Source organism: Eutrigla gurnardus (assembly GCF_963514095.1).
Source record: "Eutrigla gurnardus genome assembly, chromosome: 20".
NCBI classification, from domain to species: domain Eukaryota; kingdom Metazoa; phylum Chordata; class Actinopteri; order Perciformes; family Triglidae; genus Eutrigla; species Eutrigla gurnardus.
In genome coordinates this window covers 14,893,639-14,921,634 of record NC_139931.1, presented here as the reverse complement: position 1 = coordinate 14,921,634, position 27,996 = coordinate 14,893,639, and the positions used below count along the sequence as shown (strand labels likewise).

Here is a 27,996-nt window from a genome sequence, read left to right as displayed (position 1 = left end):
CCAAACCACACACCCAAACTCTCACACAATAATGACCACAAGGACAAAATTAGAAGCCAATACTTTCATCTTTATTAATCTTGTTCTCATTTGTTTAAATAAATTTTTCCTTTGTAAAATCTCATAACGAAAACACTGAACAGGAGTGTTAAAGCCTGTCTTAATTTAAAACGAATACACAACAACAGAACATTAAAAACGTACGGTAACTCTTACTCTGCATCTGTAAACAACCCGTCCCACCCCTCCCTCCCACTCCACACAGTTTGATAAGATTTGGCATGTCCATTTACTCAACGCATATGCCTTCAGCTCTTTGTGTCATTAAAATGTTCTTTTTTATTATTGCAGGTCGGACAATAAAAAAAGACAAGTCTGCTAAAAAAAAACAAAAGAACAAACAACTTCAAATGAGAGGGAAAAAAGCATTAGTGCCAATATTTCTTAACACACAGTCAGCAGTATACCGAATGCACTCAAAACATTATTGTATAGACCTTCTGTATAGTAAGCAGCCTTGCCCACATTATGACAGGCAGTAACATGCACACACGCACACACTCGTTATCCTCACATTCACGCACGCACACAACAACTGTGGTGGTTTAATCCACTTACTTGGTCTCAGTCTCACTCATATCCATATAGTGTGTATGACACTGCGCAGAGTATCAACATGAAGAAATGCAACATAGCCTCAAACTGCCAGCAATTTAACATTTATCACTGCAACAGTAACAAACATTTTCAAGAGAGAATAACAGAGAAAGAGTGCGTGAGATACAACAGTAGGAGGTCAGCATTTTGAAAACAGAACAATGACATTTTTCAATATTTTCACTGTTCAAAAATTAAAACCATACATACAAACAAACTTAACATACACAGTAAGATACAGTTCTGTTTTCAATCAGAGCTGTTTGCATGGGTTTGGATTCGGTCTCCGTTTTTAAGGGGACTTGAATACAAACTGCACTTTAACCTCACATCATGTAGTAGTTTTAAGTTCTCTTATATGATGAAGGTAATGCTGTTTACAGTGCCCATCTGTCTGAAGGCTTGTCTGTATTTGGTGTGTGCATGTGTATGTAAATCTGTTGAAAAGTCCCCTATTTACTAAGCACATTGCAATCCAGTCAAGTCTTTGAGACCAACTGATTTTCATTCTTTTTCAGGTTTCAAGTCTAAGCAGTTGAAATCTTCATCTGTGGAAAAAGGCTGTATACACATCTAACAGTCCCTGCATTTGTTTATATAATAGCTTAAGTCTGGCCACGAGAATGTGTGTAAGCATGTCTCACATTTCTGCTTGATGTGTGTGCACATTAATATGCATACCATGTATATGTATGCACATGTGTGAATACGTGTATTACATTAATATGCATACCATGTAAATGTATGTGTGTGTGTGTGTGTGTGTGCTATAGTAAGTACAGATGTATCCCAGTGTATTTCGTATCAGTGTGTCCAAACCTGCACATACAAATGGAGGGGCTCATCAGATGGAATCAGCTCCTCCCCCCAGCAGGTCACCAGGCAACAATGCGGCAGGGCTGTCCATTTGGTGCCTTTCCTCCATTTGCGGTGCTCCCCACAGGCTGCTGCTGGAGTATCCCGCAGTCATGCCCCCCCAGAGCCCAGACCTTCCCGAGTCTACTCCTCCGACACCTCCTCCCTCCCCTGCCCCGTTGGTGCTCCACTGGGAAAATATCCCCAACCCGGGTCCTTGGGCTGAAGAGGTTTCTGAAGAACTGCCTGTACCATCGAGACTCTGCCAGGCAGAGCCAGAGGACCTCACACTACCAAGAACTGCTGCTCCACTTTCCCCTCCTCCGCCACCATTGCCATTTCCACCTGAAGTTGTGCCTGCTGCTGCCCGCTCATTCCCTGGGGAGCTACCTCCACTGCTGGCAATGGCCGTGCCGGTTCCAGATGACCCCTGCGTCCCACCAGCAGCTGACCCTCCTGAACTGGCCCCCTCTGCCCCTCCAGCCTGGGAATGTGCAAAATAGCGAGCAACTTCTTCCTCACTCACAAACTCCGCCAGGATCGTGGTGTTGCCCAGAACACACCTGAGAGGGAATACAATACAGGGTTCTTTAGATCAACAGGGGCATAATCAAGTGTTAAGTATGTGTGCATCAACAAGGTTACAGGTTAACCTACATGTGCAGTGCACCCTGGGCCTTGGCCGCTTCCTGCCGGCTGCTGTAGCGAATCAGAGCACTGCCCTGGGTTAGGCCAAGGTGGAAGGTCAGCAGGGGGCCGTGCTGCATGCAGATAGTCCTCAGCGTGGAGCCATCAATCTACAGAGAAAAACAGCTCATTTGAAAGATGTGTATACATATGTCTGTCTCCGAGAGAGACGTGACAATGCTCAATTATAGGGAGATAAAAGGTCAGGGAATCTAGGAGTTTATTATGTGTATTAACAGGGATAATGAGTAAATAATGTAATGATACTGTACACTGGCGTTATCAGTCTGTAATTCTGACACACTTATGATGAGATATACAAGTTGTTCAAGCGTGTGCACATGAGCATTGAGTTAGGCCAAATTAATTGCAAAAAAAATGAAAGGATATCACTAAAATAAAAACTTTGTCGAAGCGTCTATTCCCTTTTCCAGAGCAGTGTCATGCAAGTGTCATTTGTGTAAACCCTAATTGATTAAAGGGCTCATCCGACTTCACAATCCAATTACAGCTGGGTCACGCATCATTCTGCCTAATTTGCATAAGACAGATTGAAGGGGAATACAGATGAATGAGCACAGCGATTTAATGTTTCAAAATTCAATCCATGACCAATCTGTCTGGGCAGCTCTTTTACTTTATAGCCATGAACAATTCTGCTGTGCGGAAAGAATTGTAAGAAACTTTTAATTCCACACTGCTTGCACAGCATACCCCCATTACATATTTCCCTCACCCTGCTGCACCATCTCAGTTTATAAACTGCAGATTTACAGGTGGTAATACCGTTAATGTTTTAAATTATTCACTTTTGCTACAAAACACTTGAGATTAGTTCATCTAGTTTCTAATTTACTTTGGAGGATTTCCATCTCTCTCAACCTTGGTCACTCGTTACCTGAGGGGTCAGGTTGCTCAGCAGCAACCAGCAGCTTCCTCTGGAGGCAACACCTTCGCTCCAAGCTTATAGAGAAAAAAGGAGAAGAGAGACAAACAGTATAGAAGACAAGTTTGAAACAATTAGTAATGCTGTCACAGTTGATGACAGACAAAGAACATGTTAAAGATTAAGTTATTTACATTGCTAGGTTTCCTCTATGCATGATATAGTCAGAAGTTGACAAATGGTTATGAAATAATCTCAGTCTTTTCCCTGTAAACAGTACCTGGCCCAAATCTTGACTCTTGATTAATCCCGCCTCCTCCCCAGCTCCGGGCCAACCGCGGGCCTCCGCTACCCCATGGGGAGGGCGAGGCCTGCTTCTGATTCGTTAAGCCAGGAGGGGGGCGTGGCAGCTGTGAGCTGTTACGATTGGTCTTCCACAACTTGTTTTGTCCGATGGGCTCTGGGGGCCAGCTGGGCTTGTACTCCGAGTACTTTCCTGCAGAGGAAATAGTGAGGCGGGAGAAAGAGGGGGGAAATGAGTTTTGACAAACAGACCACAGAAATGGGTCTGTAGAGGACACAGTCTAACTAACGTCTTTGGCATCTTTGTGGAACAGGCATAACTTGTACACCCATAAAATACAGTGCAAAAACAAGTAGAGTCACAGAAACAAATATATTGAAAAGCAAACAACAACTGAGCTAAAACGATGGAGATTTGAGAGCCAAAATCCAAAGGAAATAAAGAATGAAATACAATTAAAACAGATCAAAACGTATACCTGTGCTGTGTGCATTGCTGAGGGGGCTGTCTGAGGCACTGTAGGGCCAGGCACCAGGTGAAGGCAGCGAGGTGTTGAGGGAGGGGTTTGGCCCTAAAAAACATTACAGGGTTATCCGACAGTAAGACATCCTGTGATAAACAAAACTGCACGCCAGCAGATTTGCTCATCAAAATATTTGGCACATTCAGTCAGATACCTATATTGTCTCGCAGTAACTGGTGGTCAGAGTCGTTGAGGCTTGGGGGTCCTGGGGAGCCAAGAACACTACCAGGGGTCATGTAGGGGTCAGACTCTGGGTCTCCACTGCTCTGGATTCCCTTCCAGGGCACACCAGGCTGGAACTCTGTCATCAGAGAACAGAAAAGTTATTGACAAACTGAAATCCTTTGGATGCTGATTTGTTTTATTTAGGGACACTTTGTACACATGCCTTCCTGCATATTTGGGCCCGACTTGCCATTCAATTTACGACCATCTACTCCATCTCTAATCCTAATTCATATTTCTGTGGTAACATGTAGAAGAGAAACACATATTCACCTGGAGGCCAGCTGGATGTGGCAGGTTTGTTCCCCATTTTACTCCCAGGGGTCCGGTGCCAGTTTTCTGCAGAGCCTTGAGAGGGAATCCCCAAACCATCACTGCCCAGCATTTCATACTGGGAGTAGGGAGACCCTCCTCTGACCTTTATAGCACTGGGTAAAGGGCCTTTGAAGAGCAAATAAGGTCAAAATACACTGACTTGAATACATCTTAAATCTTTTTGTTCACAGTGATTCATTCAGATGCATTGTAAATAAAATGTGATCACCAACACAGTTAAGACCAGATTGACAGCAGCTTGGGAGGCGTGTTTTCCCCATGTGTGAATTTTGTCTTTGCAAAAATCATGTTACAAACCATCTGTTTACCTACCATTCTTATGAAGGGTTGTGTCAGGTGGAGATGGAGCTGGGGAGTGTCCCTCCATCATCCATTTGAAGCGGGATTGCTGTCCTCCTGTGTCCTTCATCCCTCCCATCATGGGACTGAGCTCCAGTCCTGACAGGTTACCACCAGGGGTAAGCCCTGATAAGCAGAAAAACACAAACATTCATGAGCATTCAAGCAATGCCAGTTGAGTATGTTTCTTCCCTGAGTTTGTGTTCAGTATCACTGGGATTGTACCAAGTAATACAGACAAGGGGGCATTTAAAATGCAGGACCATCGTAATAGCAACAATGACTACAAAAGCTAATAGGGATGGGCATTTAAAAAAAATACTATTCTATGGGATCTATTCACAATGCACAACTGATTTTAAATCTTTGCCCACTTAATATACCCTAAGAAAAGTTCTAAAATGCTAATTTGGCATCCCAACTAATACCATTAAAAATATAAATCTAATTTTGAAATACCTCATAAAATCTGAATATGTATGAAACTGTATGCATAGTTGTATTCATTTGTCATCATTCGTAACCAATGGAATCCAACCTACAAACAATTTGCCTTTTGGACTCACCAGAGTAAATCCCTTGCGTTTTAGCATGAAGGTCTGATAAGGCCCCCCCCATTCCAGGATGTGGAATGGGGTCTACCATGGGCTGTTTGGATAGGCCTCCTCCCAGATGAGAGGGGGACAGTTTGGAGCTCCCTCCTCCTGCTGCAGCTCCAACTCCACCCTGCTGATGCTGTCTCTGCTGCTGCAGAATAGCCATAATCCTTGCCAGCTGAGGTTCAAGAAAAATAAATCAGTATCAGAATAATCCCTATAAACAGTTTGTCCATTCATATGCAGGATCTGTCATATGCAGAAAAGAGATTCTGCATTCATATGCAAATGCATTGATGCCGTTGACTCGGCTTGTAGTCTGTTTGAGTAGGCTTTGGTTAAATGCAGGTAAACAGTCCATGTGGAGAGAAAAAGAGGTGTATTGGCGGGAGTGCATCCTCAGAGCGCACTGGATATTTTCATTGGTTTAAAATTAGCTTGTTACCTGGCTAGTTATGAAACAATCTGCTGATGTACTTATTGTAAGTCGCTTTGGACAAAAGTGTCTGCTAAATGCCTAAATGTAAATAATACAAACTCCAAGTTCAGTCTCACATCTCAAGTTGCTGAATCGAACTGTAAACAACTAATAATGCACAAAGAATTGACAGGATTTCCATTGGCAGAAATATAGCCCCTTGCCCCTAGGCTTATCCACTGTCAGACCGATAACTGATGGTTTCCAAGAATACTATCATGACTTTTGTAGCAGACATCCTGATGACATGGTATGGTACAGAACATGATCATGCTCACCTGCTGTGGGTCTGGCTGCTGCCGGAGAGGCTGAGGCTGAGGGAACTTCCTCTGGTTCTGCAGGAGCTGCTGCTGCTGCTGCTGCTGCTGCTGCTGCTGTTGAAGCAGGAGTTGACAAGCCTGTGTGTTGGTGGGCAGAAACGGTCATAGATGGAGGTAAACAAAGAATGCATTGGCTAGTCCTCGCATTCAGCCATATTCTCCCAATATAAGGGAGTGGCTTTATTAAAAGTAACTACGTATTATAAGAGAAAAAATAAAGTAAAACTGTAGTACCAAACTACAAAGATAATATAGGGCTGCAACTGGCAATTTCCCCATGTTTATTTATCCATCAATTTTTTTCATAATTCATAAGTTCATACCCATTTCATAAGTTGACGTCTTCAAATGTCTTGTTTTGACAAAACTATTGAATATATTCACATTTAAGAAACTGGAATCAACTCCCCCACCCCCTTATAAAACCGATCGATTAGATAATCAAAATCGTTGTAGTAATTAATCGATTATTAATTTCAAAGTGATGAATCAGTCCATCAATCAGCTAATTGAACATACCAGATGGAACTGCTGCATGTGGGGGTAAATGTTGCTGAGCATTGCTAGCTGCTGTGGGGAAATCTGATGAGGAGGGAACACTCCTCCACCAACACCACCGACCCCTCCGACACTTCCAACGCCACTGACACCACCAACACCTCCAACTACTCCACCCACACTGCCACCAGGAGAGGGCATCTGCTTCAGCATAGGACCCGGCACCTGCACATCACAGGAATGTCTTGCTATATGGCTGCTGATACAGAGACTTGATGGACTAATATAAGAATCAGGGAAATTTAATTCATTCCAAAAGTATGAATGACTAAGCAAATTTAAATTCACAATTAACATTTTCAAAAAAAAAAGTTATTGCACACCATAAAGTCTTAGTGACGGGTACAAAGGAATAAAAAAAAATCCTGTACACTGTTCAGCCTTGGTGGAGATGAGGAGTTTTCCATCATTAGATTTCCTTTTTCTACTTTCTGTATACTTTAGGCTACATTGCATAATATGGGACTGTCTAATGTCCCTAGATGGCCTTACTGTGATTTACTATGTATGTTTACAGTTGGACCTCAGCATCATGTTTTCAGTGACACGAAATCTTATGCTCTGTACAGCGTTGAGTGCTGCTGGTGTCTTGGATTGGCAGGTTTTTCTTGAATGAGGGCCTATAGCCTACATATGTATGCTTCCCCCCCCCTAAATCAAATAAAGGGTTGATTTTTGTATTATCATAAATGTGAAAGTCAAAGCTTCAAGTTGGGCCTGCATGTCATCTTAGACAGTAGTGACTGTAATCTCCTGTTTGTTTATCAGACATTTTGTAAAATTGTCAAAAAAACTGATCAGAATTAACAACACCATGACAGAAGACAACAGACCTGAGCAGACAGGAACTGATGAGGCACTTGAGCACGTAGAGCCTGGGAGGAGTTCATTGGATGCATCCCAGGTTGGTGCATCCCTCGAGGCTGAGGCATTCCTCCACCGCTGCCAGCAAACACCCCATGACCACCCATCTGGAGTACAACGGAAATCAAAAAAATATGAATATATTTGTAATGTAACCTCTGAAAAGCTTTCTCACATCATAGACATTTCTTCACTCCACCAGGTGGAAATATACAATTTGATACACAAAAATAAAAGCAAGCTTACTCTGAAAAAGGAAGGTCTGTAAAATGACTGATAAAACATAAGTTGGTACTACTCATACCTTTTCACCGTAGGGCCCCATGTCAACAGGACCCATGTCTTTGGAACTAGGCATGCGGTAACCGCCTCCACCTCTTCCTCCCCTCCGCATCTCTCCATTATAGTCAGTTATTCCTCTCTTGTCTCCTTCCATCTTTTTGTCAAGACTTGGGTCATCACCCTAAGAAACAACAAGTCATGAATACACTCGTTCATAGGACAAACACAGAGGCATTACCTATAGTCCATCCATCATAACAACATTGTAAATTTGGGTGACAACTTTTGATTTTAAGTATCTTGAGAAATAACAGCAATATGAAAGATAAGACATTAAAGGGTCTCTATAGAACATTCAGAGTGTTAGCATATAGGCAAACAATTCGCTTCGTAAAGAAATAGTGGAGTAATGTCTACCTGTGCTTTGTTGTTGTCTGGCCATGCGTGCATTGTCACCATTTGTGTGTCCCACTGGCTAGCTAATGGCTGCTGCTCCACATTCATACGTGGGTAACCACTGATAACGCATTGTAGCGAAAGCGTAGTGCCCACCCTCCAGTGATAAGATGATTAAGTAAATGAACATCTTACCAGAAGACCCATGTTTGAAAACTGGCGTGACACTGGGTTCATCCAGCTGTCCCCTCCTCCACTCTTTAGGAAAGAAATTCAAACATTAATCTCAGTCAATCAAGAAAATAAAAAGGTACAAATGACAATATTGAAGAAAGTTACTAAAGAAAACGAGAACTGCTTTGTCATATTACAATGAATAAAAGAGGCCATGTAAACTCTTTTTTGCCCTAGAACCTCCTTTTCCCTACCTTGATGTTGCCTCTCTTTCCTCCATGAGTCTGACCCCAGCCTCCAGAGTTGTAGGAGGAGCTGTTTCCCTGGGAGCCAGCGCTGTTCCAGACTCCTCCACTACCATCATCCTCCTCGTCCCAGCTGGAGTGACGGGAGGCTGCAACAGGTCCCTCTCCCTTCCCAGCCCAGCTCTCCATTGACTTGGTGCCTGCAGCAAAAATAAAAAAAGATGGTTATGACAATGATGTCATGTCATTTCCTCTGTTTGCAAGTTGTGGTTTCAAAATGCTGGAACACTTTTAAATGTGTAATGTTGTTTTATTTGAGCACCGTGTCTCAAAATTATATTTGGCATAAAAAAAACAATGAACTCAGAGTTTATAATATTAAGAACGGCACATTTGTTTTCTCTTCTTACCAGATTTACCAGGGTTGGATGAAGGGTTTCCCCAGCCAGATTTGCCAGATTCATCTGGATCACCCCAACCTGTTGCTGCATCCGATGACTGTCCCCAAGTAGCCGCACCATTATCGGCAGATTGAGCACCTCCACCCCACATGCCTGGACATGGAGATTGATAGAAGTGTAAAGACATTTTGCAATACTTTACAGGACCACTTCAAATGCTGATGCAAATGCTCTACCTATTTGGGTTGTGGTTTGCCAAATCACACTTATTTTAAGTGGTATGACTGCTTACCCACTGCAGCATTGCCAGGGTTCGTGTCCCTGCTGTGTTGCATTCCCTGCTGCCTTCTAGGTGGCTGTTGGATGGATGGTGGTGGGGCCTGCTGGCCGTGGCTTTGGCCAGGTGACGCACTCTTCTTGTCCCACAAGTTCACATTCTTGCTTTTGTGGCGGGTTGGGTCTCCCCAGGCTGAAGTGCCATCGTCGATTTCCATTTTGCGACTGATGGACTGAGGAGAGGGTTCTTCCCAGCCACTGGGCTCCAGGGAGTCACCCACGCCCCCAGAGACTTGGGGGATCGGGCCAGATGTCCAGCCCGAGCTTTGGTTCTGATTCTTGGACGGTGGACCTCCACCTCCAATATTGGACCGACTGTTCCACCCTCCTTGAATGGAACCTTGAGGCGGCTGGCCCTGTGATTGGTGCTGCTGTTGATTTGGGGCTTTCATTGGTGCCACTTGGCTGTTTGGTATCTGTCCTGCTGTGTGGGGCTTCGAACTGCCCCAGTCCTGGTGGGATTTGCCTCCACCGGCATCTCCCCCACCCCATCCTCCTCGCTGAGATCCCCCTTCATCCAAATGACCCCAGGAAGATCCCTTATCATCAGAGTTGCTTCCACCTCTGCTTCGCCCATCTCCACACCCACCTCCAGGCATAGATTCCCTCGGTCCCCTGTCTCCTCCACCATGTCCTCCCCAACCACCTGATTCCCCTCTTCCAGACCCCTTCCAACCCCCTGTCCCTTTCTCATCTGGACCATCTGCCCACCCACTACCCTGTTCTCCAAAGTCTCCCCAGTTCCCTCCCCCCCCTCCTCCTCCTCCCCCTCCCCCTCCTCCTCCTCCTCCTCTGTGATCACCCCATTTTTTTCCTTCAGTACCCCATACTTTGCCCTGGTTTTCAGGTGGGGGATCACCCCACCCTCCAGCTGTCTTCCCCTGGTTGCCCTCAATATCTTCTTCTGGTGTTGCTGGCTTCCTTATAGTGCTACCAAGCATGTGAGGACCACAAGAGGACTGTGTTGCACCACCATCCCAGCCATCCCTCACTGTAACAGGGCCAGAGTTCAGGCTGGTCGCGTGACTGCCAACCGAGGCATCATTAGTTATTGAACTGGTGTTAGATGGGTACCCAGGGCCGCGACTAGTGGTAGTGTTCATGGTTGCTGATGAGAATGTGGAGGAAGATGAAGTGCTTCTTTCAACTCTCCTTCTTACTCCAGTTGTGGTGTCTAGGTCCCAGGCCACGTTCTGTCGAATCTGGGTCTGTCCCCAGCCCGTGTTAGACAGAACCCTGGGGTCAAGGTCAGATCGATTGAGCATGCTGAGAAAGGCCACCTCAGCATTGGAGGTCTGGTCAGAACGTTTGTTTACAGACGAGGCTTGCTCCTGGTTGCATCCGCTATCACTCCCTCCTCCAGCACTTTCAGCTATGGACCCTCCTCCGCTGGAGGATGAAGGTGCTCCGCCTGCCGTGCCTCCACCCTTACCTCCTCCTCCACCCCACTCCCCAACTGCCCCATCCCCACTTTCTATCCCTTTCTGATTGTCCCATGCTTTTGTCATAGCGTCAAACTTTGGTGAGGCAGTGCCCTGCAAACTGCTGCCGCCAATACCTACACTGCCTCCACTACTGCTGCTGTTGCTGCTCCCATCTCCCCCTCTTCCAATTCCTATTGCCAAGTTACTTGAACTTACACCTCCTGCTGTGCCACCCCACTCTGCTTCTGAACTGCCTCCTTCCCACGCTCCCTGAGATACCACTGGGGTATTTGAGCTACCATCATTTCCCCTGCCCCACCCGGCCTTGTCGTCCTGGCTTCCAAAGCCCCACGCACTCCCTTCCTGCCCCTGAGCTCCAGTCCCTCCTCCACCCCATCCATCTGCCTGGGAAACACCTGCACACAGGTCAGAGGACACAGGAGGCATGGCTCTCCAAGAAGAAGAAGCAGCAGAAGAGGAAGATGAAGAGCCAGAAAGATTACCACTGCCTTCTCCATCTACACTAGCAAGCCCACAGCCCCTCTCATCACTACCTTCTTGATTTGGTCCTGCTCCTCTTGCTCCCCCACCTGAAGCCAACTCTGGTGCTAGGTTTCCAAAGTGCTGCTGCTGTTCTCCACTCCTGGCTCCCACAGCTGTCTCAGTGTGCTGCTGATGGAGACCAGTTTGATTCACAGATGAAAGAGAGTGAGTGGTGATGAGCGTGGTGCTGGCAGAGAATGAGGAAGCTGAAGTAATGGACGAGTGTAGTGGAAGGCTGTCGCTAGCCGAAGTTGAAGTCCCAGTCTGCACTAGGGCAGGCCAGGCGGAGGGGTTCACATTGGGGTTGAAATTGGCACCAGGGACACTGCTGCTGCTGCCCACAGGGCTCTCCTGGGGCCCAGGAAGAAGATGGGAGACTTTGGAATTGTAAAATGCTGCTGATCCTAGGCCTGCCTCCACCTGAGAGGAGGTGGAAGAGCCCCACACACCACCACTTGACTGAACACATTCATTTAACGAGGAAGAGGAGGAAAGAGGAGAAGAACGAGGTGAGGAAGGATTGTCCATGTTCCCTGCTCCTCCTCCTACTGCTCCTTCCTTCTGCTGGATGTTTCTTTCACTCCATGAGGCACTACTGTTGTTGTTACCAGGGGAGTCTTGCTCCTGCACCCCTCCACCACCTCCAGCCCAGTCAGAACTCAATTTGGCCCCTCCTAGGATGCTAGGCCAATCCCCCAAGTCCGTCCCATCCACAATCACCTTCCCGCAGCCCTGAGAAGAGGACTGGCTGCCAGAGCCTGCCCCCCATGTGGAATTTGCATAAGTTGAAGTAGTAGTAGTAGTAGTAGTAGAAGACGACAGAGCAGCGACACATAATGACGATGAGGAGGAGTTGGGGGGTGAGGCGGAGGATGAACCCAGGTTGGAATCTACATGGAAAATTGAGACAATTCATTAATGACAATATAAGGATTGACACGACTATTTAATGACTGCAGAATGTACCATCTGGTGATACATAGTGGTGTTTCTAAATCTGTGGTATCCATTAACTACACATCAAACATGATACTCTTTTTTTGTTTTTGTTGACATTAACCTACCCGTTCCTCCAGCTGTGTTTGCAGTGGGACTATCTGCTCCCTGTGTGGAAAGAGATGGGTTGGCTCCCCAGCCACTGCCTCCTCCAGCCCCCCCTGCACCCCCTCCGCCTCCACCCAGCAGCATGGAGGACAGCGGTGGCTGGCCCCTCTTCAGTAGCACTTTATGGTCCTGCTGGCAGCGAAATCTCGGTGGAACCTCTCTGGACATGTATCGCTGCTGCTGGGAAGTCTGGCTTCCAGAGGGGGAGGAGGAGGGCTGTCCGTTGGCCACAGCAGTCCGCTGCTTTGCATTGTTCCCGCCACCAGGAGGAACTTGTGCAGAAACCCCAGCTGCACCAGGACTGGGGGATGAGGGGGCAACAGGGCCAGGGCTAGGAGGCACTGAGCCTGGGGTGGTGAGCGGCTGGGAACAGGAGGTCTTGGCTGATTCTGGCACTGAAATACACATGTAATGAAAGCTGTGAACCACCACTAGACCGAAGTCATAAAGAAGACAAAGGCAGTTTGGGTATGTTACTGAGCTACAGGTAGGTTAAGCTAATCTACAGCTAACAGTTTAATAAAGTTTAAGAACATGTCTTCAAGTGTCTAAAGTGTGGGCATACATGTGCATAACATATGGTCATCACAATAATATTAAAGTTAGTATAAAGGGTAATGCTGATTAAAGCATGAGTAATAATAACAAGATACACAAATCAAGCTACAGACATAATCATATGGAATAATGAGCGACAAAAGTAAGAGTGTGATGATGAAAAAAAGAAAGGAAAAACCCTTACCTTTGATTTTCTGTTCTGGCACCTAAAATAGACAAAATAAGTGAATCAAATACAAAGAGAATTTGTGGTGGTCAAAATGATAAACGTGTAATTTCACTGAGCATTAGACTTGAGACAGAGAAATATACTAGCAAAATATTAGTAGGCAAACATTTTCCATACATGACCAAATCTATGCTACATAATTACATATTCCAATTCAATAACAACAATTCTGGAAAAGTCAGTTGTAATGATTTGGAAGCAGGAGTTTTGACACAGATTCTCTGCAAAATATAAAGACAAAGGTTTGTGGTTAGCATGCTTACCTTCTGAGAGGTTTCCCTTTTCTTTTTATCTTCTTTCTTCTTTTTCTTGTCTTCCATGAACTACTGCTCCCTTTCCTGATTCTCCTGTCTTTGGAAAGCAATGTACATATTCAATTAGTTATGTTACACCTGAAAGCTCATTGACATACATTTAATGCATAGCCTTGACTCTTAAGGAATAGTGTGTATTTCATCAGCTCACTGGACAGTATTCTCATACACGGTCAATGTTGTAAGGACTGTAATGTTAACCTGGGGTAGACAGCTTGACAACAGCCCTTGGTAGTCTAGCTTCTCCTTGCATAATTCATTAACCAGCAAACAATTGCAATTCCAACCAACAGACAACACAGGCAGCCAAACAAACAGGTGACTTCAAGCTCTCCAACCTTTTCTGGAAAAGTCGAGTTCTTCTACATTACTGGGAAGATATCTACAGTACAGAGCTTTAATGCATATACATGACAAGATGTGTCCAGTGTTATGAAAAACAAGCTCTTGTTTACTTAACATTTGCTCCTCTGCCTGCCAAAAGTGAACCTATGCAATATGCATGCATAACCCATAACCAAAACATGTGAGTCCAATTTTGCAAAAAGCAAAACAAACCACATGGGGCTAAAAACAACAAACCGAAACATTCACTCTGGAAATGTAAAGGGATCTCAGATTCCAGAGAGCTCCAAATACGTCTGGGCCCAGTGTGTTTCTGTTAGCTAAGCTGCACATAATTAGCATCTTGTCACACAGCGCTCCTGAAAGCTAACTGGACAACGTATGGCTTAATCCCTTCACTGTATCCTATATTAATGAACCAGCCAACGTGTCGATTACAATTCAGTTTACTTACAATGCAGTTGTATGCAGCCGCGTTAGAAGCAACCAGTCCGGGTTTCATGTAAATAAAAGGCCAGCAAGTACTAGCTGTGAAGCTACCAGGGACCACTGGAAGAGCTCCACTCGGGTGAGCAATTAGCTAATGCTAGTCGACTCTAAAGCAGCTGGTGAGTGCCGTGAAGAGCAGGGGAATCGCGACCGTAGACCGTCCCAGAGCAAGGTGGCGGTGCCTCTGCACGACCAAACTAACCTCTACGCAGTTGACTGCAGACAACAGGCACGTCACATCACCTAAGCATATGCCCCCCTTATTTTCGAAAACAGTGCATTTCATTTACGCACATTATGGTTTATAGTTCGTAACTTTACAGTGGGAACAAAACACCACCACTCAGTGCTCAGACTGCCAGCTGGTTAATCAGTAGTAACGGTCGACAGGGCCAAATTGAACGACGAACTTCGGTGACGTTTCTTCAGCATTGCAACGCGTAACAAGCGGAGCTCTTCTAAAACTGAGAAACCCTAAATTACAAGCGCCGTAGAGGTGGGAATGACTAGCACGTCCCATTTGAACGGTAGCAAAGCTCAAAACGTCAGTGTTGAATACTCACCTCGGGAATCACATAGGTCATAAAGTGCTCTTGTGCAAAAATTCTTGCAGACCTACTGCTAGCAGGCTAGCAAGGTAGCTAGCCTAGCGAGCTAGTTCTTCGAGGCTTCCAAGGCTAAATTGAATAAGAAATGACATCACCAAAAGGCGAAATGTTTGTAGTAGAAAAAAATGAGGAAAGGCGATAATCCTTTTCGAGCGACTAAAGCTCTCAAGGTGTAAACAAAACATGCATAACCCCTTGATGACTGTCAGACGCTGTGTGATCGGTTAGTTTACTATCGGCCATTTTGCTTCTGTGGAGGTTTAGCCAGCATATGATATCACCAGGCTGGTTGTTGATCAGAGGGGGGAGGAGGAGCAGGGCGCGTACCGCCACCGTCCACCAGAGGGCGCCTTCTCACGGGAAAAAATGACGTCATAAACGCTAGGTACAAGTAAACAAACGCTCACAAATCTGTATTATATATAATAACAAATATGCGATATTTGTCTCATCGCCCAAACGGCGTTTTAAGAGATTACAATACTTTTTATTATTATTATTATTGATTAATCCCATTGATTTATTCCAAGTTTTGATTTATCAGGATGCTGAATCTTGTTCTTGGAATCATGTTAACACTTCCACATAGCTTTGGAAAAGTTGAGTGGATTTGTTTTTGTTTTATATAAGGCTTCTTTGTGCACATTATCTTTGTGTTTCAGATTACTATAGTTTATGCACTGCTTCGCTGTTGTAATATTTTAAGACAAAACATCAACAATTATATCAAGCCTGTTGTCTAATTGAGCTCCCAAGTGAAGTAAACACTTTTTTTTTTATAAACATTTATTTTTTAAATTTATTTTATATATATATATAAAAAAACACTTTCACAGTACAAAACAATACAGTTTGGTCATAGTGGACTACAGCCTCCGATGTACAGTGTAGTGTTAATACAAATGCAGCACTTGCTGACTTTCAGTCATACATAGTCTCATTAAAACATTTGTTCATATAACTACAGTTATATCAGTTTGATACATTTAAGTATGAACTGTATAATCGCTTTACATCTTAAAGCACAAAAAGGACACATACTGCAAATACAAAATTTAGATAAGCAGATTTACACCCTACACTACACTCCATGTCCTCACGGCTCAAATTTCCACTCACAATGTAATTATATGACCAGTGACAGCAATTATTTTTAAAATCGACCCATTGAGCATTTATTTTAAAGTACAGTAACAAACGTTTCAGTGTAGTAAACTGCATGGGAAAAAAAGTTTCATGGCATAATTCCAGTTGAATCTGTTTTTGTTTTTTTTTAAATGTTTTTCCTATTTTCTCATTGTAGCAAGTCCAGCTTGGCTATAAAGATGATGATTATTTACAATTAAGATTACATGAATACTTGAATAGTATGAGACCATCAGATCAAATTGTTAATTCTCTATAGAAACCTGGCTATGGTTTGGTACCTGCTGCAGCTGCCAGATTCGTTATTCAAAGACAGGAGAATCTAGTTAGTAGTTTGGTTTGTGCCTACTAAGGCACGTCTCTCTTCTATAGCAGCCTATCCAGTTCAATCCATGCTACTGCCCTCTGTTGGCTGTGGATGGCATTGCGTATGGCTGCCAGCAGCTCATCGGTGCAGCTCCAGGCGCTGGGCTCCAGGGTGTAGTAGAGCAGGGGCAGAGTCTCCAGCTGTAGCTCCTCGGCCTGGCACACCTCCTCCATAACGATGTCCTCTCCACAGCTTGGAAAAAACTTCCTATTTCAAGAGTTGGAGTGTCATATGCAGCAAGTCAGAGGAAAATACACTTTTTGCATATCTGTAGTGTTAGAAATGATGTACCACCATGTTGCTATGATCTGATGTGTACTTAATGTCGCACTGCATTTACTGTACTTGCAAAGCACACGAATGCAAACTCACCTCAGCTTCTTGCGCTTTTTGTTCTTAGGGCGGATATGGATGACAATAGGGTAAATCCCCTGTCTCAATAAGCCTTCAACGCTGGGCAGCCCCAGCTCCAGGAGACAGTGCTTGTCCTGAGACAAAGAGGGAGATTTGGATATTACATGATAATGTGCATTCATTATTATAAGTATCAACCTCTGCTATTTCCATAAAAGGATGCTAGGATAAATTTTCCCCACAAACACTCCTTACTTTTCCTTGAGAGAGACTTGGGATGTTTGTGCCTTGAAATGATTTCAACAATGATGTTTTTTATTTTTAATTACCTGGCTGATGACATCCTGTATTGACTGCAGCCGTATTCCCAGAGCCGGTTCTGGACCACAGGAATCCAACAGGAACACTCTCTTGTCTCGTGTTTCTGAAGCTTGGATGGGCTCTGCAAAAGTGATGGTCAAACGAAGAGTTTGTTCACTGAGCTTAGCCCAGTTTGGGGCATTGTGTGTGTGCTGTGCACATACCTGGTGGACAGATGTCAAACTTCAAGCCAGATTCTGCTGGTTGCAGCAGCCTCTCTATGAGACCGCGAGAGAGAAGAGAGGGGGAGAAGATGACGGGCCGCTTAGCCTGAACCTGCACCGGTTGCACTAAACTGTACGGGATCAAGTGGTCCTCGTGACCTGACGGGACAAGCACACGTGAACACGCTACATTAATGCAGAGGGCACACATTTGTCAGATTGTCGAATAAAACTTAAAAAAAAAAAAAAGTGTCACACAGATTTTGTGTTGCATTCTGGGAACACTATGGCTGGTTCTTACGTTTGCTAAGTGTGTAAAGAACCTGCTGCGTGGAACCAATCCCATGGAAACTGGGGTCCACTGCTTTGACCAGTCGCACACGTCCAGATGCTTTCTTTAAGAACTGCATGTAGGGAAATGGAGAAACATTAACATCTAATAGGTGTGTGTCACAAGTCCTGTAATAACTGAACCTGCTGTTCATGCCATCTCCATATGAGCAGGCTTACCTTCCTCTTGAAGTCCTTTTGCTTCAGGGCCATTTTTCGTAGCCGTACAAGTAACAACTGTTGTGCCCTGAGGTGTAAATTATTCATCGTTATTTACACTCCTAAATTCTGCATAATTAAAATGTGATGCTTCAAGCTTTCTTTTTAAATACTATAATATTTGTCTTTCAGAGCTGCTGTAAAAAAGAAAATCCTCAATGACCAGAATTAGAATGCTGTCTAAAATAATAAAGCAGTCAAATCAAGGTCTAACTGTTGTACCTGTTGTAGTTGGGCATGGTTCCTGCCTGCAGGGGCTTGGCTGTGCACGGGTCCACCAGAGAACAGTGCCAATGGTATTTGCCATTATATCTTGTGTCTGTGACGTGTATAATGTCATCACAGGACACACCCAGGGACGGCGGGTCACCATGAGGCTCCATGTTGAGATTGATGCGCACATAGAAGTGGTCAGCACCCATAAATGTAGGCGATGAGAGCTGGGAGCTCAGCTTGGAGTATGCTGGGCACAGTAAAGAGAAGAGGGGACAGCTGAGTCTCACCTCCCCGAGACACGAATGAACAGAGGTTTCCAGGATACTGGATTACCGTTTTATATAACATCTCTGACAAAAATGGACTCACCCTCTGGGTTGCTCTTATGTTTGAGTGTTGCAGGCTCAGCCCACCACTGCAGAGAAAAGTGGGCTACCTCTGCAGTGCACTGGCCCAGCAGCACACTGCCCCCACCGAAGAGAACCCGCTCCAGCTGGACAACATGGAGGGAAATGTGCATGTTATGTTCCAACCTTTCCATGTATGATTTGCAACCAAAGAGCTCGTAAAAAAATCACACATTTGCAGAAATGTAATGTACACTTGTACACAACAAAATGCATATATGAGCATTAACTGAATCACACACACACACCTCCAGCAGCTCACTGCCCTCCTTCAGTCCACATAGTTCAGCTGGGGAACCAGGTCTCACATGGCTGACGAAGATCCCTGTTTGGTTCCCTCCCACTATCGTAATATCGTCAGCTAGACTGGCTTTGCCGTTCCTTGGTGAGATGGGGGGGCTGGAGGACGGGGAGCGGGAGGGTATCCTGTGAGATGGAAAAGATGGGCAGCATTAAATAAGGATGTGGTGTGACATGAACATTACTCTATTGACTTTATATAATCGAAAAGTCAAATGTAATGCTTGTTCTGTGCTCTAAGTGTTTATTTCATTATATAGCCACATCATGTTCACACCATACTCTTGTAAAATAAATCATTGTTCCTATCTATGAATGTGTCGCTGCGAGCGGTCTATGAGTGACACTGGTTATGGAGGTTATGGAGGTTATGGAATATCTTGTGCCAGTGCTTTCAGAATATTTTAGTGGCTTTCATTGACAGATGTGATGTCGTACCTGCGAACGCTAGGATTGGGTTGATGTGAAGGGACTGCAGGCAGGTTGACCAGGTCAGGAGGGAAGAGATGAGAGTGAAGAGAGTTCCAGGAATCCCACAAAGAACATTCACCGTGCTCACCTGAAAACCCCCACAGAGCCTCATCACTTATCCTCACAATGTACTACATGCAAAGGACCCAAAACTAGAATCGATGCCAAATGATGAAGATGATGACAATCATTAAGAAGTTATTTCTTTTCCGACAGTGACCGGTTGTTGATATACCTGTCATGTTGTCATTCTCATCACTGCCCCACGACTCCAAGTCAAACCTATCAAGTGCAGAAAAAAGGGATGTTAATCAAATGAAATAAAGGTGAAGAACCGAGTTAGAACAGGCTGATAATATGTACCACTATGTGAACTCACTCTGTATTGAATCGTCGGTGGATGGAATTCATACACGGAGGAAAGGGGAATGTGGAGAGCCGATTTATTTCCTTCTCGTTGTCTTCTGCCTGAGGGCAGAGAGGTAAACTAAAATACACTGATTCTGACTCCTTCTCTCTTTTGTTCTTTGGTTCCTGTGCTGCTCATTGAGCAGAGCTGTGGTACTCACTGATGAGAAGAGATTCTCCTCTGAGTTGGAGCGAGAATCTGGGCAGGAGCAGGAAGAACATTTTAATAAATGCAGCAGATGAAGTAAATAAAGCACTTAACAAGTATTCTGTGCAAAACATCATCATCTTCCAGGTGTCACCGCGCACAACTTACCCTCAGAGTTTTCATTGGCTTGTCCACTGGAGGGCGACTGTAGCACAGAGAAGATGAGTAAATATACTATGACCTCACAGCTCCAGAGGTATTTTACCGGTACTAACAAGCTAAGAGTTGCATAAGAGTGCACTACAGCATCTCAAAATATAGACAACGATATGATCCTTGTCTCACTGAAGAAATGTTGCTTTGTGGTCCACAAATTACATGCCGTGCGTACCGATAACGTGAGAAAACATGTTGCTGCGGTCTAATGAACAGTTGTGTTGCGGGAAAAAGATTCTTTGCAGTACACAAAGAAGTAGTGACACATTAACAGGACCACATTCCTCCTAATTCTATTTAAATCATGACTAGGGTGAAGGTGATTCTACTGTCACTGTGAATGTGAGTAAAATAATAGCCATGGTAATCAGCCCTGACCTTTCGTAGAAGCGGCTGGGTGCTATTGGCCTGGGGCCTCAGGTCCAGGGAACAGCAGAGGCCGTAGCACTGGTCCTCACTGCACAGGGACAGGTGGGACTGGGAAGACAGGGAATACTGTATAAAATGTGCTGTGGTTGCGGTGGGAAGGCCGTGCTGCAATCCTAACTGGCTGTACACTCACACAGTGCAGACCGGGGCTGCTCTGCTCCATCTGCTCCCGGCTCCTCTCCCTCTCTCTCTCCAGCTCCCTCTGCTGCTGCTCCAGGTTGGCCTGCAGCTCAGCAATGCGTTTACGCAGACGGTTCTTATCCAGCAGACAGTCGGTGTACTCCAACTGCAGGCTGTCCCGACTACGCAGAGCCTGGCGAACAGATGAAAACCAGAAAGAGAGAATAGGTTTGCATGGTGTGAAAGCGGTTCAGACCAGTCGGGGGTGCTTCATCCATACTGACCTGGTCTCTTTCCTTTTCCAGCTCCATAATCTGGTTGAAGTATGACACGCTCCTCTTCTGTTCAGTCTCCCAGTCCAACTGGAGAGTTCTCACCTTCAGCTGTAGCTGCTCGCACTGCGACTCCATCTATGAACACATGTCACCATCACAACCTCTATTCAAAGGCAGAACATACGTTTAACACCGACTTTAGCACTACATCAGTGTTTTTAACACAGAAAAAAGATAATTTGTGACACCTTGTCCCAGTCCTCCTCAGTGCTCTGTAGCTCCCTCTGTAGTCTGGTAATGACATCACAGAGCTCCTGCCTCTGCTCTGCAGCCTCCCTGCGGTCCTGCTGTAGGATATCCATCAGAGCCTGCATTAAACAACAAAAAGCACATTTGGAAAACATCTTTAGATCTTCGGAGATATTGCTTGATCTTTGTCAGAAAAAAAAACAGTAAAAAAAAACCATACTCTGACTCCGGTGGCAGGAACTGAGTCCTGCGTCTGAGCTCCTGTATTCTCAGCTTTCTGAACTCCAGTACGGTGCAGCGGCTTTTCTGGCAAACTAGGTGGAGAACCATGTATTCCATTAAAGAGAAGACTGTTTCTTCTTGCTGGCGTGACATTGCCTGGAGTTTTGATCGTTTGTTGGTCTGCCTCTGTTAACCTGGACTTCAGCTCCTCTACCTGTACGGAGAACAAGCAATGCAGCCATGAAGACAAACCCTGATATTATGAAATCTGTTGAAGGGTTGAAGGTAGGCTGATAATATCTACACGGTTCCTAAGTTGCAGCTGCGTGCCAGCTTAAGAGTTTTCACTTCTGCGCTTTAATTGCTTCCTTATCGTGCCATCACACAAAACATTTCTTGTTTTTCTTTCTCTCTCTATACAACATGGCTTTGCTAAAAACGATATCTCTGGCGAGCAGACTGTTAATAAAAGCTCCTGGCCCACATGAAGCACCTTAACGTTTAGAGCAACAGTGGACTTGTGACGGGAAGATGACAATTATTAGGGAGTTCACCATTTTCTGTGTTTACATATGATGCTCCCAAGCGACCTACCTGACTCAGTAGTTCTCTCTCCCGGGTGGAGGCCTTGCTTTGCTCCTCCAGGGCCCTGGAGTACTTCACAGCCTGGTCCAGGTGCCTGTCCTTCAGCTTGCCCAGCTCTCGACTGCCTGACTCCCAGTCCTGACGCAGCCTAGAGATCACAAATCATCTGCTGAGCACATTCTCTAAAAGGTACTCAGTCATTGATTTATTATAGATTCATGTGGAAATCTTCATATTATCAGTAGTTACCTGGAAATGACTCAGCTCAGCTGTAAGGGGAAGTTTCTCATGACTCATCTCTTACCCATGAATTTAGTGAATCTCATTCTCTGGGGCAATATTTTCTTTTCAAAGCCTCATCATAGCAGAATGTTAATGTTAAAAAAAAGGGAGACAAACCTCTCTAGCTGCAGTCTGCCCTGACGTAACTCCTGAGCTTTGCGCTCGGCGCGGCCGCGTTCATCCTCCGCCATCCGGCAGCGCTGAGACAGGCGGCGCTCACACATGCGGCTGTTTCGAAGCTGCTCTCTGAGTTTTCGCACCTCCAGAAGCAGAAACTGGGTCAAACCCTCTGGACCTTCCTCATCTGGGGAGTAAAGTCAGGTGGAGGTCATAGGTCACGGGTAGAAGAAGCGGAGAGGGTAAACTCGCATATAGAGAGTCAGTGAGGCTGGTTTTATGTGGAAAGTGTTCATGTGTGAGAGTGGAGCTGCTGCAGAAGTTGAAATATACCAAGAGAACTACTTTTAGGAGATTTTCTCTCAAGTTCTCATTCTAGTCTTTGAGACCATTGATGCAAGCCATCCCAAAATCATTATATTCTGCTTGTTTAATATGCCGTCCAGTCCTCTAGATGCCATTGAGCATCACGATAACAAAGAACCATGTGTTCAGCTCTGCAGACAGTAGCCTACTTATCTACTAGATAACACTGGGCGTGTGCAGCTCTGAACGTGTTATCAGGTCTGTTTGCTGCCCATGTATCATTTAATTATAAACCTCAGTGAGCTCATTCAGAGTTTGAATGTCTGTAGTGTTTAATATGTACCAGTAAATAGCCTTTTTACATAACCTCCCATGTGTTGATGTCCAGCCAACACAAGGAGGGCTACGTTCATTTTTGAGAGATCTTAAATCTTAAACTTTCCTTTTTGAGCCTGAAATAATATATTTTACTGTCTACTTCTGATTAAATACAGTCCCTCTGAGCAAGTAAACATCCAAAAAATGTTTAATAGATGTATATTAGATGTTTATTTCTAGTTTAAATTTGAGTTATTTGGGTAGAAAAGTAAAAGTTTAGTAGATGTCTAGTTTTAGATTAGACATTGTTTCAACGTGTTTTCAATACATTTTTAATAATGTTTTAAAAATATGGTGAAAATCTGTGCTATATAGTAATAACTAATAACTCTTGAGAGCTAAAGCACAGAGGACGTCTAGTGCCTTTAATTCAAAAGTTGCTTCCTAACATTCTCATACCACAGTTAAATATTTCCTTGTCTTTTCTCTCTATCCTCTCCTTATCTGTCCTTATTCACAGGAAATTTTGACATGCTTTGAAAGTATTCTGGTTGGGTTTTTTCAAGCCTGAAGTCAAACTCAACTCTGTGACATGTGGTGAGTCCACACCTCTGCCATCTTGGACATGCAGAGAAGTCCTGGCCTTACCCAGTATGAGGGAGCATCGCTGTGTGGGCTGTTCTCCGGTCAGCTGTGTGTACTGGTCTGGGTGGTAAAACTCCAGTGATTCCATGAAGGCTTGAAGACCTCGCTGGCCCTGACCGCGCAGAATGTCCAGCAAACGACCTGCTCAACAAAGAGGGAAAAACAGAATCTGCAAAACTGTAGTAATGTGGAATTAATCACTATCACAGGCACAATGTCAATCAATATATATCTCATTTTGGTGCTTTAAACTATCAAAGGTGAAGCAGTCTAACCTCCAAAATGCTACCTCTTTGATGTGAGTGTCATTTACACTGAAGTTACATAGAGAGTTCAAACATGACCATGATGAATGAGTGGCTATAGCATGAGCTCACTCACTGGCATGGAAACAGCAGTGCTCAGGTGCTCCTCTTCATCTTTATCTTCTTTCACTCCCCCGTCCCGTCCCCTTTACTTAGCCTTGTCTTTCATCTTACTCTCTCCTTACGTCTGTAACTGTAACTCTTATCTTCACCCTTATCTCTACTCTTCTTCTCAACTTGCTGCACAATCACTCACACATAATGTTTATTCTTTGGGAGTTTTCTAAAAGAACCAATTCATTTTGATATTGCTGTTTCATGATCTTAGACTTAACGTTTTTTTTAGCTGATGTGTAACATATGCATGCTCTTTTATGTCATATCAAATGAATATAAATGATTAAAGCTGATGGTTTTGTTTGAGGTGCATGGCTGGTGTTATGATGTGGATTTACTGATGTTTTCAAATGAAATATTCCCCTTCTCACCGGCCTTGTTGATGCGCAGTGGGTACTGCGTGGAGTTGAGCACTTCGTCTTCATCCTGTTCATCGATGACCTTGCACTGGCGCAGGTACGGGGTGAGTTTGGCCGGGTGGAGGATGCGTGTCAGCTTGTGGCGTACGCCCTCCACCCGATCCCAAACCTCCTCACAGCGCTCCTCCGACCAGGAGGGACGGGAATGGACATCCTCCTGAGCTATGTCCTCGTCCTCTGTGACACCTGCAAAAGACCAAACATTTACAATAAGTAAATATACAAGAAGACAGAAATGTTGTGCATTTAAACAAATCTTGGACCAAGTCTCTTTTGACCGTCACACTTCAGCTCTGAACAGAAAGATCCAACAGAATTTGTTTTCGCCTGACAACGCTTATCTGCAACTCTCGGGCATCAAGTGAGTCGTTGCAGCATTGCTACTATGGTTTCCAAACAATCACAGACTGTCTGCGTTTCAGTGTAATGATAAGACCTAAGAAGTAAACATCTGAGGCACCTTTGTGAAATGTGTCTCTTAATTAAAAAGGTATTACATGAGCTTCTTTGTCAAACACTGAATAATAGAAGTCATTCGTAAGGATTAATGGGTTTATTTGTTGCATTGTGAAGGAATGAGATGGAGCTCCTTACTGGAAATCTCCCAAGGAATGCTGAGGGGGATTAAATCCCTGTAAGTCTGACAGATGAACATTGAACTTGGAGCCATTTGCCCCACAGAGAGCAGATATGGCGTTAAATCTAATATAAGGAGGACACGTTGATTAGCTGAAAGCCATCGCATGATGAATGAACAACAACCTATATTTCATACACAGTGTGAGTTAACATAACAGCAACAGTTTAACTCCTGTGGAGCAAAAAGTCTGTGGTTAGGAGCTCATAACGTGTAGCGGGGAGGACCCTTATGGGTCAGGGTCTCAGAGCACAGGAATGAAAATACTGGTGTGACTCATTTCACACAGCTAGAAACACACCAGGGGACCGCAGACAAAAGCTTTCTCAAGCCCATTCACTTTACACTGTGAGGACACAATGAGAGAAAGTGAATAATCCTGCCACTGCAGAAGTGTGTTCAAAACAGCTACGGGATGCTGAGTTACTCTCTTACCTCATGTAATGATAATAACGGCTGAAACGTTGATTCTGTTATCAGTAATAAAGGGGGGCCTTCCAAATCCAGGGAGAAATTGTAGAACAAGGCACACTATATCACCAACCACACTCATTTCTGTTGGTTTAACAATATAATCACAGAGCGATCCAGTGTCTTTGTCAGCTCAACCAGCCTGAAAGGCTGGAGGGGGTTTTGGCTGCTCATCAGAAAGATTGTGATTGTGATTGTGAAAGATTTGTGATAACTTGATAAAGTATAGAAACAACCTCAATCACGAAAATGCAGTATTTACTACAGCCCGACGGATTCATCGGCGGGCCGATATTATCGACCGATATTAGGCATTTTCCAAACTATCGGTATTGGCATTTATAATGACCGATAAATGCATATTTTAAAAATAAAATAAAAACGGATGAAACACCCTTATAGAACTTCACAGAATTTGTCTCCATATATATATATATATATATATATATATATATATTTATATATATATGTCAGCCGATATATCGCAATATCGGATTTTTAAATCAACAAATGTTTGTATCGGTATCGGCCTTCAAAATCCTTTATCGGTCGGGCTCTAGTATTTACCGTCAGTGTACCAATGATGAGAGTGAGACCAATCTGAGCTAACAGGCAGGTTGAGGCAGGTCTGGATGCTCTGGAATCTTTGTCATTACCCATAAACACATCTGCTGAGACTTTGTTCTCATGTGATTTCCCCTGAACTCCTCCTCCTTTTTGAGAAAACACTCACCCAAATTGGAATACCGTCCTCTATCTATCATCATATTTTCTGAGTAAAGAAACGGATACACCTCAAGTAAAACTAAGGTTAAAACTGTTATAAATAAAGAAATAAATAAATAACCTGCACTGCAAAATAAAGATCTGCTTTCCATTCAGGGAAAAATAATTAAAAGCAAATAATAACACAAAACTACACAAGGGTTATTTGCTGATAAGAATCTTAAATCATTCGTTTCTATCAAAAATATCACTTTTCAGTCTGACTACTTTATATCTATAGTAGTATTTGTCTATTTCACTCTGTTGACAGAGACCGGACCTGAGACCGTATCACTGATAATATACCAGACTACAACACAGAAGTGATTTAACTTACTGACTGATAGAACAGCTGCAAACACGTAGAGAAATATTAAACAGCGCACTAACTGAAACATCTGAAACGCTGACTTACCGCTCATGTTTCCGTGAATCTGTTGTTGAAGATGAGGTGAAATAAATGACTCAGGACCTCTACATCCCATTCAGGTGCAGAGACGCGTCAGGACTCCGGAGTGAGACTGAGCAGTGAGGTAAGAGAGCAGTAGGCGCCATCTGACCGGAGAGCAGCGGAGCTCGCAGGTCCTCCTTTACGCACCTTGGCTCCTCCACCCTCAGCCAACCCCAAGCAGCCAATCAGCAGCCAGGAACAGCGATTAAAAAAAACACCACATCCGAGCGCGTTCCTCTGTAATTGATCGGGAAGGTTCGGTGGAAAGCGATGCCTTTAACGTATAGTAGCGTCCGCATCGGCGCTAGATGGCGCTTTCAACCCACGAGTGTCGCCCACAAGGACGCAGATGACTTTAATATTACTAAAGAAAACGACTCAAACTCATGACTGTTTGTGAAACGGTGAGCATTGTCATCAGATAAGGGTTGTCTCCCTATAATGTGACTCCTAAATCATATGACTCAGTCACATGTGAGTCACTCAGCGGTATAGTCACTCTCTCACCGTGTAAATCTACAGCAGACAGCTCTGTGTTGGAGCACTTTGTTATCCTGGAGGAGAGCCGCTTAGTCACCAGCCGTGCCAAGTAAAGCTGACTGATAAACACACTGACACGCAGTTTCACTGGAGACCTATGGTATTAAATCTAGAGTCGAGACTACTAGTATTTCATGGGCTTAGCATGGATATGAAACCAGGAAGTGACGTAACGGTCAAAACAAGTATAGGCAAGCGTTGACAAAGGAGTATAATGCAAATTAGTGCGATGATTAGGGGTTATTAATGGTTATTAAGGGTCGACCCGATTACTTGCAGTGTTTAATAAGTGGTTAAACATGGAAATTAAACCATGAGGTGATGTAAGGGTTAAAACAAGTAGAAGCAAGTGTTGCAGTTGACAGGTCCAATGCTTTAATGAGAAGGAAATGAGGTGATTATGTTGCACAATTCATTTGTGTGCTGTGAAATGTGTCTTTCTCTTGACTTGTGGATGTTGGCCTGCTCTCTGTCTTGGGGCCTCCCCCTGAATAAAAATGTAGGTTAATTTAGACAGAAATATTATGCGCTCATATCCACTACAGGAAGTAAGAGTACGCT

General features: G+C 44.3%; 2 protein-coding genes across 4 annotated transcripts; both read right to left on the bottom strand.

Annotated features, from left to right (window-relative positions):
- Positions 1 to 49: 49 nt before the first annotated feature.
- On the bottom strand, positions 50 to 15,354 carry tnrc6bb.1 (trinucleotide repeat containing adaptor 6Bb.1). 2 transcript variants are annotated; one of them, XM_084037489.1, is made up of 21 exons: positions 15,032 to 15,354; positions 13,584 to 13,671; positions 13,276 to 13,297; positions 12,494 to 12,928; positions 9,419 to 12,319; positions 9,136 to 9,279; positions 8,735 to 8,925; positions 8,502 to 8,564; positions 7,933 to 8,091; positions 7,598 to 7,735; positions 6,726 to 6,929; positions 6,165 to 6,284; positions 5,379 to 5,586; positions 4,786 to 4,938; positions 4,411 to 4,578; positions 4,067 to 4,213; positions 3,868 to 3,960; positions 3,366 to 3,581; positions 3,098 to 3,162; positions 2,170 to 2,309; positions 50 to 2,075 (listed from the first exon to the last, which is right to left on the bottom strand). In XM_084037489.1, exons 2-21 carry the CDS (start codon positions 13,638 to 13,640, stop codon positions 1,502 to 1,504), a joined length of 6,198 nt encoding a protein of 2,065 aa, XP_083893615.1. In that variant the 5' UTR covers positions 13,641 to 13,671; positions 15,032 to 15,354; the 3' UTR covers positions 50 to 1,501. The 2 variants fall into 2 exon arrangements, with proteins under 2 accessions (XP_083893615.1, XP_083893616.1); XM_084037490.1 differs by having other exon boundaries at positions 6,165 to 6,254.
- Positions 15,355 to 15,883: 529 nt separating this feature from the next.
- LOC311031287 (caspase recruitment domain-containing protein 10) lies at positions 15,884 to 26,993 on the bottom strand. 2 transcript variants are annotated; one of them, XM_084037500.1, is made up of 24 exons: positions 26,860 to 26,993; positions 24,524 to 24,757; positions 23,734 to 23,871; positions 22,462 to 22,648; positions 22,072 to 22,210; positions 21,476 to 21,691; positions 21,255 to 21,374; positions 21,016 to 21,141; positions 20,745 to 20,924; positions 20,561 to 20,659; positions 20,135 to 20,171; positions 19,980 to 20,017; positions 19,790 to 19,878; positions 19,646 to 19,692; positions 19,378 to 19,498; positions 18,888 to 19,065; positions 18,602 to 18,725; positions 18,239 to 18,479; positions 17,978 to 18,044; positions 17,769 to 17,871; positions 17,468 to 17,626; positions 17,273 to 17,385; positions 16,962 to 17,077; positions 15,884 to 16,796 (listed from the first exon to the last, which is right to left on the bottom strand). In XM_084037500.1, the coding sequence occupies exons 1-24, from the start codon at positions 26,927 to 26,929 to the stop codon at positions 16,589 to 16,591; spliced, it is 3,150 nt and encodes a 1,049-aa protein (XP_083893626.1). In that variant the 5' UTR covers positions 26,930 to 26,993; the 3' UTR covers positions 15,884 to 16,588. The 2 variants fall into 2 exon arrangements, with proteins under 2 accessions (XP_083893626.1, XP_083893627.1); XM_084037501.1 differs by having other exon boundaries at positions 21,482 to 21,691.
- Between the last annotated feature and the right edge of the window lie 1,003 nt (positions 26,994 to 27,996).

Excerpts from the sequence above, each read along its gene's own strand:
- tnrc6bb.1 (XM_084037489.1), bottom strand. The coding sequence starts at position 13,640 with ATGGAAGACAAGAAAAAGAAGAAAGAAGATAAAAAGAAAAGGGAAACC. Across the intron at positions 6,285-6,725 it reads ACATGCAGCAGTTCCATCTG|GCTTGTCAACTCCTGCTTCA; the intron begins GTATGTTCAATT and ends ACCAACACACAG. Across the intron at positions 3,163-3,365 it reads AGAGTCAAGATTTGGGCCAG|CTTGGAGCGAAGGTGTTGCC; the intron begins GTACTGTTTACA and ends TTTCTCTATAAG.
- LOC311031287 (XM_084037500.1), bottom strand. The coding sequence starts at position 26,929 with ATGGGATGTAGAGGTCCTGAGTCATTTATTTCACCTCATCTTCAACAA. Across the intron at positions 21,692-22,071 it reads AGAGAGAACTACTGAGTCAG|GTAGAGGAGCTGAAGTCCAG; the intron begins GTAGGTCGCTTG and ends TTCTCCGTACAG. Across the intron at positions 19,066-19,377 it reads CCCAATCCTAGCGTTCGCAG|GATACCCTCCCGCTCCCCGT; the intron begins GTACGACATCAC and ends TCCATCTCACAG.